General features: G+C 38.9%; 1 protein-coding gene across 1 annotated transcript; it reads left to right on the forward strand.

The window, feature by feature from the left end:
* Positions 1–437: 437 nt before the first annotated feature.
* Positions 438–7,683, forward strand: LOC115918037 (adenylate cyclase type 9-like). Its single transcript, XM_030980990.1, has 4 exons — positions 438–787; positions 1,741–1,961; positions 3,367–4,920; positions 5,276–7,683. The coding sequence occupies exons 1-3, from the start codon at positions 470–472 to the stop codon at positions 4,916–4,918; spliced, it is 2,091 nt and encodes a 696-aa protein (XP_030836850.1). The 5' UTR covers positions 438–469; the 3' UTR covers positions 4,919–4,920; positions 5,276–7,683.
* Positions 7,684–15,147: the final 7,464 nt, after the last annotated feature.

Genomic DNA, 15,147 nt, shown 5'->3' on the forward strand with positions numbered 1-15,147 from the left:
GTAGTGGAGACAGACATCTCTTTCAGTCGATGTTGACTGAGGGTCAATTGAGCTGTAGAGGGCAGTAGACCTGATTGACATTGGATACTAGTTAGCTGTGTTATTGGATGCAGATCATGCAGAGTTCATTATATTCCGTGATAACTTGAATATACACTTAAGCCAAGTGTTGTTGTTTTTTTTAATGCAAACAGCCATTTGCAGCATGAAGAAATCTAAGAAAATCAGTTATTGGAAAGATCGTCATGTACAAAGAGTTCCAATTTTTTTTAAAATTATGTATAATTGTGTAAATTAATCCATCTGTTGCCTTAGTATTTTTTAAATATATTTTTGGTTGATATTGTAAATTTCTTCATATTTCATTCTCTTTTTTACAGGATTTTACCAACTTGAATTTCCTTCTCCTATTAATATAAATTATGAATCAATCATTCTATTACATTATTTTGTCTACTCTTTTACAGGTATGAAGACATATTTCATCGCTGGTCGCAACGCATCCGCCAGCCCTGCAACCAAATATCATGGCAACATGTCGTCTGTAGCATCACTGGATGGGGCTTCAGGGAGCGCGGCCAATGCGATGGAAGACACTGACAGCGAGCGGGGCGAAGGGAGCGAGGCAGCAAAGCAGGACTTACAGAGCAGGAAACCATTGCTCGCCTCCAACACCACCAATGGCGCTAGTGGCAGCGGGGGTAGTCCAGAGAAGTCTGTTGAGGAGGTCCCAGAGGCAGCTGAGGAAGGCAAGGATGCTGTCCTCAACCATGCTGAAAACCAAGCGGTAAGGGCTCTACCATCCATGACGAATCTTTATTGATTGATGGTTTAAAGACCGTATCCGAACTGAAAATGAAATGGACGAATTATATATCAACGGAAAGCTTAGAAGCCATAGATTACAATAATATCAATTATATGCCATTTTAGTGCCTGTCAGAGGAGTGTCAGCTCTCTGAAATCTCAAAATCCAAAGCTTTGAAAATCGGAAGTTGTCGAACTAAAAACTTGCTATTGACTTGATGACATAATCTTATGTGCAGTACGCATATTTGCAATTACTTTGGATTAATTAAGCATGGCTCATGGCCTCAGCTATATAGGTGAACCAATGAGGTCTACATGTTATGTCGTCACTGTAACTTCGGCAGAATTGACCCCTGTTGAACCGTAATTTGGAGGGGTGCATAAAATGAGGTTTTAATTTGCTTTTTTGCAATAATGAAAGGGTTAAATACTTTTTATTCCTTTATATTTGTATTCTACATTCATTCAGTTTTCCATTTATATTGAGTGGTTTTTTCATCCGATAGGGTGTCATTTAACACACTAATTTCAATTTGTAGAACAACAGTATAGATTTTCACATTGAATAACAGTTGCAATAAAGGTTGCGATGGTGTACATGACAATGTTAGAAACAAAAAAAGTCACAAATTCAATACTTTGAAAGCAGATTGGATATTTAGACACAGGAGTCGATCAACATAATTTTTTTAAAAGGATATTAAGATCTTTATTGGAGAATGGATTATAGCATGAAATTTCACCCAATGTAAAAAATTCTAGCCATCTTTTTCCGACCTGCACAGGCTAGGTTTTATGTACATACCAAACACTGCTTTCCCACAGATTTATTGGGGCATCGGACTACGATCAGTTCAAGACCATTGGGCTCTGGATTTTAAAAACTGTTTTATGATTTGAGTCTACTTTGTATTTGTTTATCTTTGATAGGGAGGAGACGCCAAGCCTGAGAATGGAGGGGTCGTAGGTCAGCCAAGTCCAAAAGCCGAAACCCCGCAGGATGGTCAAGCGAGCCCCCTCACTCTCAACGCATCCATCATCATGCACCACAACGAAGAACCAAACACCGAGAACCAGCTCACTAAATTCCTGAAGGAGGATGGCGAGATGGACTACTTTGAGAAGCCACCCATCAGTCAGTTATCACTTAGGTAAGTCTTAAAGGCATCATTTAACAATGTTAAATCTGAGATGCACGGCCCTACGTGTTATCAGTGTCTGTGATATGGTGTAATATTGAAGCCCTAAAGAAATCACGCTTCAAAATGATCATGAAATGCCTCAAAAAGTAAAAATCTTTGAGTGACCTGTTTTACCATACTCGTTTTCCCCAATAGACTGTAGTGTTATGAAAACCTGTAGAAAAACGCAAAATTTGGTTTTGCTTTCCAATCATAAATATCTTCATAATCAGACAGGCGATCTGCTTGTAAAAGTCATGGGGTTCCTGACTGACCTAAAGGTTTATAATTATCATTGCAGCATTAGCTAAATCCAGGATTTTGTTTCAGAATCTGAGACAAAGTTACGGGATCTCTTTAAGATAGTGTCAACCTCAATGCCCAAATGCAAACCATGATTTCAAGAGAAACGATCAAGTTCCATTGATACCATCCCCCTGCAGGCAGCACGCACACCAGGGAATGCCTGTATTTTTAGTCATAAATTTGCTCTAATGACATGAGCTCTTGGCATTATTTTGTTAAAGATGCAAGGGTTTAGGGCTTGGGTTACAATTGGGTTTTAGGTTAGGATTAGGGTAAGGGTTATGAATAGTATGTAAGTCCTGGGCACCGTCTTACAAAGAGTTCATATCAATCGCAACTATGTACATTAGAGATAGGAGACTGCAAACTTGCAACTGATTGGAGGCCTTGCGATTGATTTGGACCAATCGTAACTCTTTGTAAGATGGGACCCAGGGTTTAAGTGTGGAAATGTGAAAGCCTAATTTTTCTAAATTTAGTCAGCCATATCTGGGCTAATCGCATAAAAAGTGACTTGCTTCCATTCCATTTAGAAAATAGTCCTTGGTGGCTGCAGGCCCCTGAATCATATCATGTAGACTGCAGCCCCCTATGGATATGGTTATCTGTAGCCCCCCATGGGATATGGTAATCTGTAGGTTCTGCAGGCTGATTTCATACCTTATGGTTCCTTGACAATGCTTGTAGGGCAAGCGATGTCAGTGGTTTAGTATTCACTAATTCCTTCATGCAAAGCCCAGCTTAACTGTGGTCGCTAAAAGTTTGTTGATTGCTCCTCAGTTACCCAGCTTTATTTTTTCAAATCCAAAGAAAAAGATGACATTAATAAGGGACTGGTGCACATGAGCCTCCAAATTTTATCTCTAGACCCCCAAAATGTGAAATTTTAGTAGAAGCCCCAGGCAAACTGACCCTAACAATCTAAATCCAAGTACCTTATGAAGAAAAAATGTGTGGAGCCTAGCATAGTAAATTGTTTAGTAGAGTGGTCTATATGGAAAATATCTGTTATTTTGCTGTTGTATTGACTGAAATATTGATTTTTCTCCTTTTTTGTGTATTTTCTCAGGTTCAATAACAGTGAGGTTGAGGACAAGTACCACTCCCAGTTCACTCCGGACTACATGCAACCTGACCGACAACAAGATGCAAACGATGATAAGCGCAACGAACGGCGTCATTCTTCAGAAACCATCTCCACCACTCGCTACAATACCCTCCTTGATGTATGCATCGCTTTTGCCACTTTCATCTTGGTTGGCATCTCTTGTTTCCTGGTGCTCGACATCTCTATCCCCTGGGCTGTCTTATTCCCTGTCATCTCCATCCTGCAGGTGATCATCCTCCTGGCCATGATCCGGGAAGCATTCTGCAGGAATCTAGGCATCATCCTGGCTGAGTACATTGCTGCATTGTTCCACAACTGGTACCGTCGTCACATCCTGGGGGCGCTCCTCCTTTGCTGTCCCGTCATCGCCGTCTTTACCAACTACACGTGCAACGACGATGGCTGCTTTGGTGAGAACCGGCTCTTCTTCTGTTTCCTGATCGTGGTGTCCCTCCTGCACTTCTGTAACTTTGTCCAGCTCAACATGTGGATGAAGCTTCTCCTGGCATTGGTGAGCGGTACCATTCTGATGGTCCTGCTCTTTATATGCAGGAGTTGTCCTGTGATGGTGGACACCGAGTTCTTTGATGGTACTGCACCCACACCTTATGACCTGGTTGATGCTACACCCACCATGATGAGTGACCTGTGTGAAATGAATTCCCATCATTACGTCAACCCGGAGGAAGTCATCCTGGTCATCCTCCTCCTGCTCATCCTCATCTTCGTCTTAAATCGGGAATACGAGATCGGATTCCGTCTCAACTACTACTCCAACTACCAGGCTCTGGTCGATCACGAGAAGATGAAGAGTCTCCAGGAGGAAGCAGAGAAACTGCTGCACCACATTGTGCCACAGTTTGTCACCGAGCAGCTCCGAACCACCTCCAAGTTCTCCCAGAACCACGACAATGTCGCCGTCATCTTCTGCAGCATCGTCAACTTCAATGACTTCTACGAGGAGGCGTACGAGGGTGGCAAGGAATGCATTCGTGTTTTACATGAACTTATCAGTGACTTTGACAATCTGCTCAACGATCCTAAATACAAGGAGGTGGAGAAGATCAAGACGATAGGTTCTACCTACATGGCTGCCTGCGGTCTTCGTCCCAGCGAGAAACCAAACAATGTACAGACATTAATCACTCTCATGGACTTTTCTGATGAGATGATGATGCAATTACAGAAATTTAATGATGATGTTCTCAGCATGACGATTGGTGCGTTCAACTTCATCTTGAGGATAGGGTACAATCACGGGAAGTTAACCTCTGGTGTGATCGGCACCACCAAGCTCCTCTACGACATCTGGGGTGATACTGTCAATGTAGCCAGCCGTATGGACTCTACGGGTATGCCCGGGCATGTCCAGGTTACAGAACACTCTATGACAGTGCTAGAACCGTATTATGAATTTGAGAAGCGAGGGGAAGTGAAAGTCAGGGGCAAAGGGGATATGACAACCTATCTATTAGTGAAGAAGAGACCTGTTCCTCTGACGGAGACTCAATAAAGGTACAAATAGCTGCAAGGGATTCTATATTTCAAGTCGTTATATTGTGTGGCTTAATGTGAATGGGGATAGCAGGTCTATGATGTTGGGAAAAGGGTTTTGGAGCTGATTGGCTTCTAAGGTTTCAGCAATCCGAAATCGGTTTAATGAATAGTAAAACTTGAATGTAAATGAAAGAAAGAAAAAATTTAATGTAATTTTCATAATATTATCAAGAGGAACTTTTATATGAGAACACCATTTTACACTGAGATGACAAATTATGAATTTATATCATTTTATATCATTTTATATCTTTTTTTTTCCAATCGTTTTTACTGCATTTTCATACATTGTTTCTTTTCTTTCTCCTTTCAGTTTTGGTGTTTCAGAAAAATCAGTCATGTGAGTCTCAACCTGTGATGAACTCCAGCTCCATCCCAACCGCAACGAAACGTACAGAGCGACGATTGAATTCCTGCACTGCTGAACAGAGCATCTCACTTACACATCAACAGTGTAGCACATGAATGCTGAGTTCACACACCTTCAGAATCATGATGGAATCATTTAAACAGGGTTTAGCTGTATTCATATTGCCATGTGTCCTCTCTATTTTGTTTTTACCTGATAAATACATTTGTATAATTACTGAAAGCACAGGTGGGAGGAGATTTAAATTTCCATTTTGCTTTCATGCAGTGATGAAAGGAAAATGGTTGACAGAGCCGAAGACGAGTGCAGAATTAGAGCTGAGTGATATTTGTCCACTTCTGCTGGATACAAGATGGTGGTTTTGTTTCGACTGGAATACCGCAGTCACACACTAGACCGACAACAGACTGAACTCAAAATACATTACCTTGAATGGAACAGGGGCCCGTTTCATAAAACCTGTTATCTGTAACAACTGCTAAATTTCTATGACAAATTTGCTCTCAGCCAATCAGATGCCATGATTTCAGTAGCTTATAACAGTAGCTTGTAACTTGTTATTGATAACAAGTTTTATGAAACGGCCCAGATTTGGTTGGTTTGGAGACCGTGTAGAGTCGGTTTTTGACATTGTGACTGAGGTAGGAAAGAAGTATGTCCTTTGTACAATACTCATGGCTATGCACGCTCATTTTCTTGATAACGTGACATTATAAATACTAGGTACAGTTTGCAATAGCAAAGTAAAGAGAGTAGTGGTCTCTAAAAGGGATATGGTAGGTGCACTGTTTTTGCACCAAACCTCTCCACACAAACGCATGGTGGACACTGTATCGTCTGTTTGAAACCAAAAGGGCATTAACGCTGTGTTTAGGTATGTGAGTTAACGCCGTCTGATTCTTAAGTGCTGATATTGTCATGCAAGATGATGATACATCACCAGTCAACAAATATATTGATCATAGTTTGGAAATGGTAGTGGGAGATAGAAAACATGTATTTGTTTCAAACTGTTTTCTGAAATATTTGTCCATGCACAAAGCAAAAAAAAACATCGAATTATCTAAATGTAGATGAATTGTACATGTTTTATTTTTAATCAAAATTCTCTTGTTTTATACAAATCTTAGTTTTCAAGTGCTTTTGCTTTCATGTAATAGTATAGCTTTTATTAAAGACCCTCTCCAATGAAAATACAACTTTATATATTAATGGAAAGCTGAATGAACGTAGAATACGAGTGTAAAGGAAAACAAAGTATTTCTTCTTTCGGTATTGTACAAGAGCAAATTAAAACCTCATTTTCCACACCCTTTCAAATTACGCATGAACAGGGGTCAAACTTGCAGTACCATAGTGAAGGTGAGGACATACGGTAATATTTTGACCCGATCGGCTTGCCTATATAGCTGAGGTGAAGAGCCCCCATGGTCCCCTCTTTCTTATGTTAATTGACAACTGATTTGATGAGATAACCACCTGCCAGTGGCCACGCAGGGAGGTCTAATCCCTCCTGGCCAAACTAGTGCAGCTAGGCTTTAAGAGCACTCTTCTTTGAGTGTAGTAACACAACTGCATAATACAGCATTCTAGCACCAGACTTGTAATTTAATATATTGTCCTGTTTGTGCTTATCTATGATGCTGTCTATCATCGTTTGTGATCTCCAGTAAATGTGCAACAATTGGGCCTACCTCCTTCTGATCTAAACAAAAACTCAAACTCAAATGTGTGTGTTTACCACATACCTATGACATTTGTCTCAACATATAGTTTATTTCTTGTAGTTTTGAATAATCTTTGATAACTTTCCACATTTCATTTAACTCTACTGAACTATTGGAAATAGATGGTAAATTGGACAAGTATGCAGCAAAATTCACAGATGTTTATTTTTGTATATGATTTTGAAAAATTGAAATAGCATAATGAATTATGGAATAGTTTTCATTCATCAGGAAATATTTGTGTTTAAGCAATGCACAATGAAACTGAAATTACAACAGTGTTATCAATTTGTGTGATGCATGTAGTTATAAGATTATCTTTTATAAGTAATAGTATACTTTTATATGAACTGTTAACCAATGCCATATTATGTGACATTTTTAATAATCATAGGCCTGTATCATAATATTAAAGTGAAAAAATGAATTGACTTTTTCCATTGAATTAGAAGAAAAGATGATGAAACGGAATAAAATGATGGCAGCAGAAAGTCTATATCTAATCTTTGATTGTAGGAGTTAAATGAAGGGGCTGAGTAAGATCATGAATCAAAATTTATTCCTGGAATTTGCTAGGATTTGGAATATAGATTTATCATAAAAATATGCAGGCTGTTTAAAAAAGGAAGAAATCATCTGTTTTGATTCAGAAGGGCATTAACTCCTGTACTTTAACACACAAGTTAGAGCCCTTCTGGCACTGAACAGACAATATAAAAGAAATCGGGCTCATTACTAGTTGGAAGTGAAATCTGGAAGATCTAGAGGCAGCATCGCTAATGCATATAATAATAATAATAATAGTGTAAACTTATAGAGCGCACACACCGTCCAGGGACGCTCATGGCGCTAGCTCAGCAACAGTTCTCTTTGATACAAGTAAAGTAAATATCCCCTGCAAATCTTTTAGGCTGTCTGTGTGGATGTGTTTTACATGTTCAAAGCGACTAAGAAGCTCTTTCCAGTTTATACAAGTGTTAAGTCCAAGGTGATATGGTGCCTCGTACACTATACGTATTGTGGCGTTACAAAGATGAAATGACATCAAATTGATTATTTTTACTTAATATTTGATATTAAATGCACCTGCGTTTGGACGGAGCCAAGATTTAGTGTGGCTGGCTATCATCTTTACATAATCACCAGACATTCTACAATCTTAGAGGTGGTTTGTAAAATAAAGATCATATACCTTGGACTTGCCCCCCTCCCCCCCCCCCCCCCCTAGAGATATATTATGTTTGCTAATTGCCCCCCCCCCCCCCCCCCCCCCCACTCGGTGTTATTTAGGGTACGCATATGCATGTTCCCTCCTTTTGAAAACAGTCCGGTGTGTAAAGTCAATACGAACCAGATTTGTGTTTACTACGAGCCAGACTTTGGTGCGTGAAAAGTACCCCTTTACCGGACATTTTGGGAACACGCATGGTATCCCTCCGTTCACGGAGTGGGGGGCTGGTGCTAATTGTACTCATGCTGTAATACAGAGGTACAAGATGCCATCTAGTCCAATGGTTTGATCATGGCATGTGAGAGAGGGCCGCTAGGGTAGGATGCACTCTCCAGTATGAACAAAGAGAGTGACATGTGATGAGGATGGTTCATGTGCTAACCTATATGAAATCGTTATTGCAGAGGGGTGTTTCACAAAGATCTTAAGTTGAACTTATCTCTAATTCGGACTTAACAATTATGGAAAGCCGTTAGCATCTTTGAAAATATTTTGTAAAAGTTATTTTAAAAGGCATTAAATGTTGATTCAAATCATTCATATTTTCTATTATCAAGGATATTTCATGTTCTTGATGTAAAATTTATGAAAAGTCTAAAATACTTGAATTTTTGCTTTTGAATAAATTTAATTGTAAGCCTACAAATGGCTCTCCATAAAACTTAAGTTCAACTAAGAGTTAAGTTCGACTTAGAATCTTTGTGAAACACCCCCCAGGTCATGCAACGAGTGTACATAAAAGGTCATATTTTAAGGGGAAATGTGGTTTGAACCCTTACCTCAAATTTCCTGAGATTTCTCTCTCGTTGAGGCAATTTTTGAAAGGGTTAGTGTTGAGGACTTAGTTCACGATGCTGCCCCAGTTGAACACGCAGGGCGCGACAAACCCGCTTGCCCGACGTCCCGGGGCAACCAAATTGAGCCGTCGGGCAAGTAAATCAAATTATCACTTGCCCGATTCGGGCAAGTGATACTTTTACAGTAATTTCCTAGTGTCCAAGAACTCTACCATTCACCCGTCAACTTCTTACCCGTCGTCAAAATCCAGAAGCAAAAAAGCGATCGTTCCGATTTCGAAAAAACTTCACAGACAGCTAGCCAGCTCAGCTAGCTCAGCGCGCATGCAACAGTGACACTTCAAGCCATGAATGCCGCTCCGCCTCCACGCACGGCCGGTGTCATAGGCGATTTGTTCCGTGCAGGCGATCGGTTCCTCCGGAACCGATCGCCTGGATATGTACCCGCCGATTTGTTCCGGATTCGTAGATTCGTTCCGCTAGTCACAGGCGATCGGTTCCGGCCAGGCGATCCGTTCCGAATCTCATCGGAGAGCGTGCGTGCTCACGTATTATTGAATACACGCCATGGTACACCCCTAAAGCAAAATGAACTATTCTGGTCGGCCTTTGCAACCAATCAAACTTCTCCAAATTAGCTACACCAACGATTGCCAATTTGAGAACTTTGTATAGAAATGCAGATTCCCGTTGTTCAAATATGTTGATAATTGCGGCCAATGATTGACCACAAACAGCGCCGTCGCGAAGCGACGGGGACTGGGTGGTCTAGCAAAAAGGGCAGTTGTTGCCATAGGCTTAGTTTGCCTGTAAAAGCAGATGTCGGGGTGTTTTCTAATCAGGCCTTCTAATTTGGTTTGAATGCTGCTTTATATGATATCGTGTTACGTCAACCACCTATTACCGGGCATCGATCATCACAGAATCTAATTATGCATGTGGGCTGCATGCATGATGTACATGTAGACTCTAGTTTAAATGAAAGAGATGCGGGGTGGGGTGGGGGGGGGGGGGGGGGCCGGGGTCAACACAAAAATATTTCAAAAAAAATAATATTGGTTTTCATTGCAACAATAAATACAAAAGTATCAAGATAAAGCTAAAATTTATTTTTACCATGTTTATTCGACACAAGTAATAAAAATATACGCGATTATATAAGCAGAAACGTTCGGCCAATGTCGGATAAGAACGGCGGCTTTCGAACGTATCTGCGAACGAGTCGATCCAGTAGATTCGTTCCGAGGAACAAATCGGCGCGCCGATTTGTTCCGCGGAACCCGGAACAAATCGCCTACCACACCGGCCGTGAGCTAGCTAGAGACAGCTAGCGCGATCGTACCAGCTGCGAGCTTATTCGCGCTCTCTCTCTCTAGCTCTGCAGGCCGCACCGACAGGCCTTTGCTATTCTCTGATTGCCGATTGGTTGAATCACGCCAAATATGACGTCATTATTCTAGGGAAATGAACACGTGCGAATCGGAATGGAATAAACAACAGGGATTTTCTAGTAAGTACAAAAAGTCAAATGTTTGATATTTATTCATAATGACTGTTAATGATTGTGAACATATTATTTAAAACTCGCTGCTCATATAAATCAGATGAATGTGAATCTGATTATTTATGGAGAATCAATAAAATGCGTTTTTTAAACCTTCAACCATCCTTTGTTGACCATTTTCTTTGACATATTAGGTTATTATTCAGTACAGTTACACTGTACATGTATGTGCATTAATTTGCTATCTAAAACACTAACTTATCATTACGAGATAATAAATGCTTTAACCTCGAGTCCTTTTTCGCTTTAAAGTTTTGGGCAAGTGGAAATATTGTTTGGGCAAGTAAATTGAAAACCCACTTGCCCGACAGGGCAAGTGGTGAAAAAAATTCTTGTAGCACCCTGACACGGTTGTAATTCTTGTTATAATTCTTGTTAATGATGCTATGATTTGTGGTAGTCTCGTTTTTTATACACGTATTAAAATTGAAATGGAATTGTGTAAATGTTATATCGAAATATTTCCATTTAACCATCACATGTTCCCTGTAATATTTGTACACTGCAGATCCCTATCTTATATATCTATACGTAAATTATGTAGACATTTTTTCTCTTGTATATGTTGAAAAGTTTTTAACAAGGGATGGCCTGATCCTGAATTTGGCCTAGGATGGTAGAAAAATGTGATGCTTTTCTTAGTAGTATAAATATAGTCATTTTGAAAGCATAAACTATGCTTCAATTATCAAGCCATGTTTGTGAAAAGGAGTGAGAGAGAGAGAGAGAGAGGTGGAAGATGGAGGAGGGAGTGCACATGTGTGTGTGTTGTGTACAGCTATGATTTGTTATATGATAGGCTCATGTAAGTGAGGAATAGTGATATGTTTTTCTGTCTGAAAAATGAAGAAAAAGACTGAATTTTGTCATTGTTTTGTAACGTAGAGTATCATGTAAATGGTGCCTACAGTCAAATGGAAAATATAATTATCTCTTGCTAATGATCGATTCCTACTACAATTAGCATGAAGTCATAGTGTTTGGCTTAGTTCGGAGTCCAGTGTGTTTGGCTTAGTACAGAGTCCCGTGTGTTTGGCTTAGTATGGTGTCCAGTGCTGGCATGCATAGGCACATTCACTTGGAATGTGTGCACTTACAGGAGACTTTCAGTTACATTATTTGGTAGATGTAAAAAATGAAAATAAAAATCTAGCCATCGTGACATGTATCAGGCCAGAAGACAGTGTCATGAAGTGTGTTTAAAGTACATGTAAACAGTACATATATAATACTTTATGCTATCGATATAATGTTGTACGAAAAGTGCAGTTTGTAATATAGATATAAATACTACTAAATGGCAGATCATATTGCATATGTGCTTTTAATTGGAATGTAAATGTAGATCATGGGTGTATAAACTTTTTTTATTATTTTGGTTTGAAGTTTGCTGATCTTGACTGATTTTTTGTTTGTCATTGCTGTGAAATATGAATTTTTATTTGCCGAGTATCCATACTAACCAATGGTAGATCGATATTGACTATTACATGATAAGATACAAATAAAGAATGCAATATAATTGCAGCTCTGTTTTCTAGTCTCTTTTGTTTGTGCGTTTAGGTTAACCTGTGGGAAATGTGGCTCATTGTACATGAATATACAAGTTCAAATATGTATTTAAACTTATGGATGCTTCTCTTAAAGGTAATACAAAGTTTTGGGAAATTTTGAAAATTGGGTGGATAGTGATTCTTTATAATTTTGATATATTTGTATGCCCATGTGGATGTATTATAAGCACTGGAAAATTTAGCCCCTAAAACACTTCTGCTTTGGAGAAAAATTGGATGTAAAAATTTACCGGTGCTCCAGGTAAATTTTGATGAATTTCAAATAGCGCCTACGGCCGTACAATGGTAGAATGGTACCATGAAAATCTCAGAATATGTAGTTGTGATATATAATTTCCAAACGGGAATAGCTAATCTGTTGATTTTAGTCAAGAAGCATTGCTTTAATTATAGCTTTAATTAATATCTTGACCTTGACTTTGAGAGGTAGCTATACAACATAAAGGGTTTATTATTTACAATTTTATAACTTAAGACTTGATTTTAACCGCGACAACGATCACTGAATATTGTAGGATTGCATATGCTTCCAATATGTGCAATTGATCCAAATTCATGACCCCATACCAAAACTTTGTGTCACCTTTAAAGGTACTATGTCCCATTTGCAGGCCAAGAAAAATGAAAAGTTTACTTCCAACGGCGTTTGAAAGATAATTCTGATTTAGAACTTGAAAATGTCTTTAATTGGGAAAATAACGACTATTAGTTGTTGGATCGACTTAAGAGCTATAGAGCCAGTAAGGAATAGTCTGATTTTCAGACCATTGTACCAATTGGTCGTTTGTTTATGCTGCGCAACGATTCAATCAGTTTAATTCTGGCCATTACAAGAAGTAGGTATTGGGTGTAGACAAATGCTCATGTACCCTTTACAGTTCATTTTATGTATGGTATTACCAAAGAAAAAAAAATCCAGTCAGTCACTCATCATATTCATAATTCCTGCAAAGTTCTACAGAATTTGATGTTGGCTGCAAAAGGAACATAGTATCTTTAAAGCCCTGATAGACTACAACTTCCTCCTCCCTTCTCCTTCTCCTTCTCCCTTCTTCTCCTCCTCCTTCTTCTCCTCCTTCTCCTCCTCCTCCTCCTCCTCGTTATTATTATCACCGCTACTATCATCATTATCATTAAATCATTATTTTTATTATTTTTATTATTTTTATTATTTTTCAAAATTTCGATTATTGTCATCGCCACCACCAACATCAGAAGTCAGTGGCAGGTCGAGGTGGGGGCCGCAGCTCCACCCCTCCCCCTTTGGATGCTTTAAGCAAACATGAAAAGAGAGAGAGAGAGATCAACAGAAGAAAAAGGAGAAATATATGAAATTGGGTATAAGAGAAGAATAGGGGGCAATAGAGAGAAGAAAATGCTACCGTAATATAATAGGGGCTGTGTAGATATCAAGGAGAAAATTAAAATTTCTAACGCTCGAGACGGCTATCCTGAAGGTTCTACATTGCTTTTTAAAAACTCTAGTACTTCCGGGGCTCCGCCAACTAGACCCCCGGCAAAGGCTCTGCCTCTGCACCCCGCAAGAGGTCCCCTGCATGGAACCCAATCGTAAAGAAGTCGTTCAGAAGACAACCGTTTTTTCTATTAATTAAATTATCTTTAGGAGAGAGCGTGTGAGAAAGAGCCAGAGAATTGATTTCCAACGAAATAAACCGATACAGGCAGTACAAATTTCAAGGAATATAATTATTAGAGTTTCTATCGCTCAAGACGGTTCTCTTGAAGGTTCTGAATTGCTAAATCTCGAGAGTGTTCTGAGGCTGGACCTCCAGCAGGGGCTCTACACCAGCCTTCATCTCGTCAGGGGCCCTAAGGCAAGCCCCTTTACCCCAATCGGAAAGGGTTCTCACTGCGCTTAACGCACAAATCCTGGATCCACCGTTGGTAGTAGTATTAATTCAACTCAATTCAATGTATTTCCACTTTAAAAACAATTTACAAATCAATAACATATGCATATGAATACTAGTGGCGGGATCATGAAAAGCACTTAATGGCTCATTGCAAATGACCCCTTACAAGTATACACATTATACATTGTAAGAAAATATCAACAATTATAACGGGAAAAACAGGATAGTAATAGTACTGGTGTAGTTATTATTATTTTTATCATTCTGGACTACACACCTTAATAAAGAATAAATGATAAAATGCGGGGATTATCTGTCACTAAGAAAAATTCTCTATGATAAAGTGTACACCTGAATTCCATGTTTTGTCTTAAGCAAAATTATGAATAATATAGTCAATAGAGTTTTCAAAATTATTGAAACATGGAAGTGGGTCAAACTTACAAATTCACCCTTTTCACAACCAGGAATCCTTTGGTGTTCTTTCATGGATTACATACAACATAATCTTCATCTGTGGAAAAAAAAACATATATTTTTTCTTTTAACCTTAATGTATCACTCCAAAAAGATCGTACTTTTTCACAATTAAGACATAAATGAACTTACGTCTGTTCATGATTTTCACAAAAAGTACACATTGTAGAAGTACTTGCACTTATTTTATAAAGAAAACGTTTCCTCATTGTATTATCTACTGATGACCTTTATAGTAACGTAAAACGGGATATATCCAAATTAGTGAATCGTTTATATTGTATTATTTTGTAAATCACTTTGCCATTTATCCTGGTGATTTATTTCTGAGATTTTTACTAACAAAAATGTCCACTTTCTTTTTCAAAATGTCCATGTTACAGAATATTTGTCCAACTAGTAAGAACTGAATAGAATAACAAAAATTAATGTCACAGAAAGTTAAATCGACTTTTGATTTAATCAAAAGACACAATTGAACCATCAATGTGGAAAAAATTCTTAACATATACCCGGGGGCGGCGGAGCGACTGCCATAACTGAGGGGGGGGGGTCACTAACAGAAAGGGCA

The sequence above is a fragment of the Strongylocentrotus purpuratus genome, unplaced genomic scaffold, assembly GCF_000002235.5.
Source record: "Strongylocentrotus purpuratus isolate Spur 01 unplaced genomic scaffold, Spur_5.0 spur5_scaffold_11, whole genome shotgun sequence".
In the NCBI taxonomy this organism is placed as follows: Eukaryota; Metazoa; Echinodermata; class Echinoidea; order Camarodonta; family Strongylocentrotidae; genus Strongylocentrotus; species Strongylocentrotus purpuratus.

Bases quoted from the DNA above. Each gene is read 5' to 3' on its own strand.
- LOC115918037 (XM_030980990.1), top strand. From the start codon at position 470: ATGAAGACATATTTCATCGCTGGTCGCAACGCATCCGCCAGCCCTGCA. The intron at 788-1,740 runs GTAAGGGCTCTA...TATCTTTGATAG, and splicing joins ACCATGCTGAAAACCAAGCG to GGAGGAGACGCCAAGCCTGA. The intron at 1,962-3,366 runs GTAAGTCTTAAA...GTATTTTCTCAG, and splicing joins ATCAGTCAGTTATCACTTAG to GTTCAATAACAGTGAGGTTG.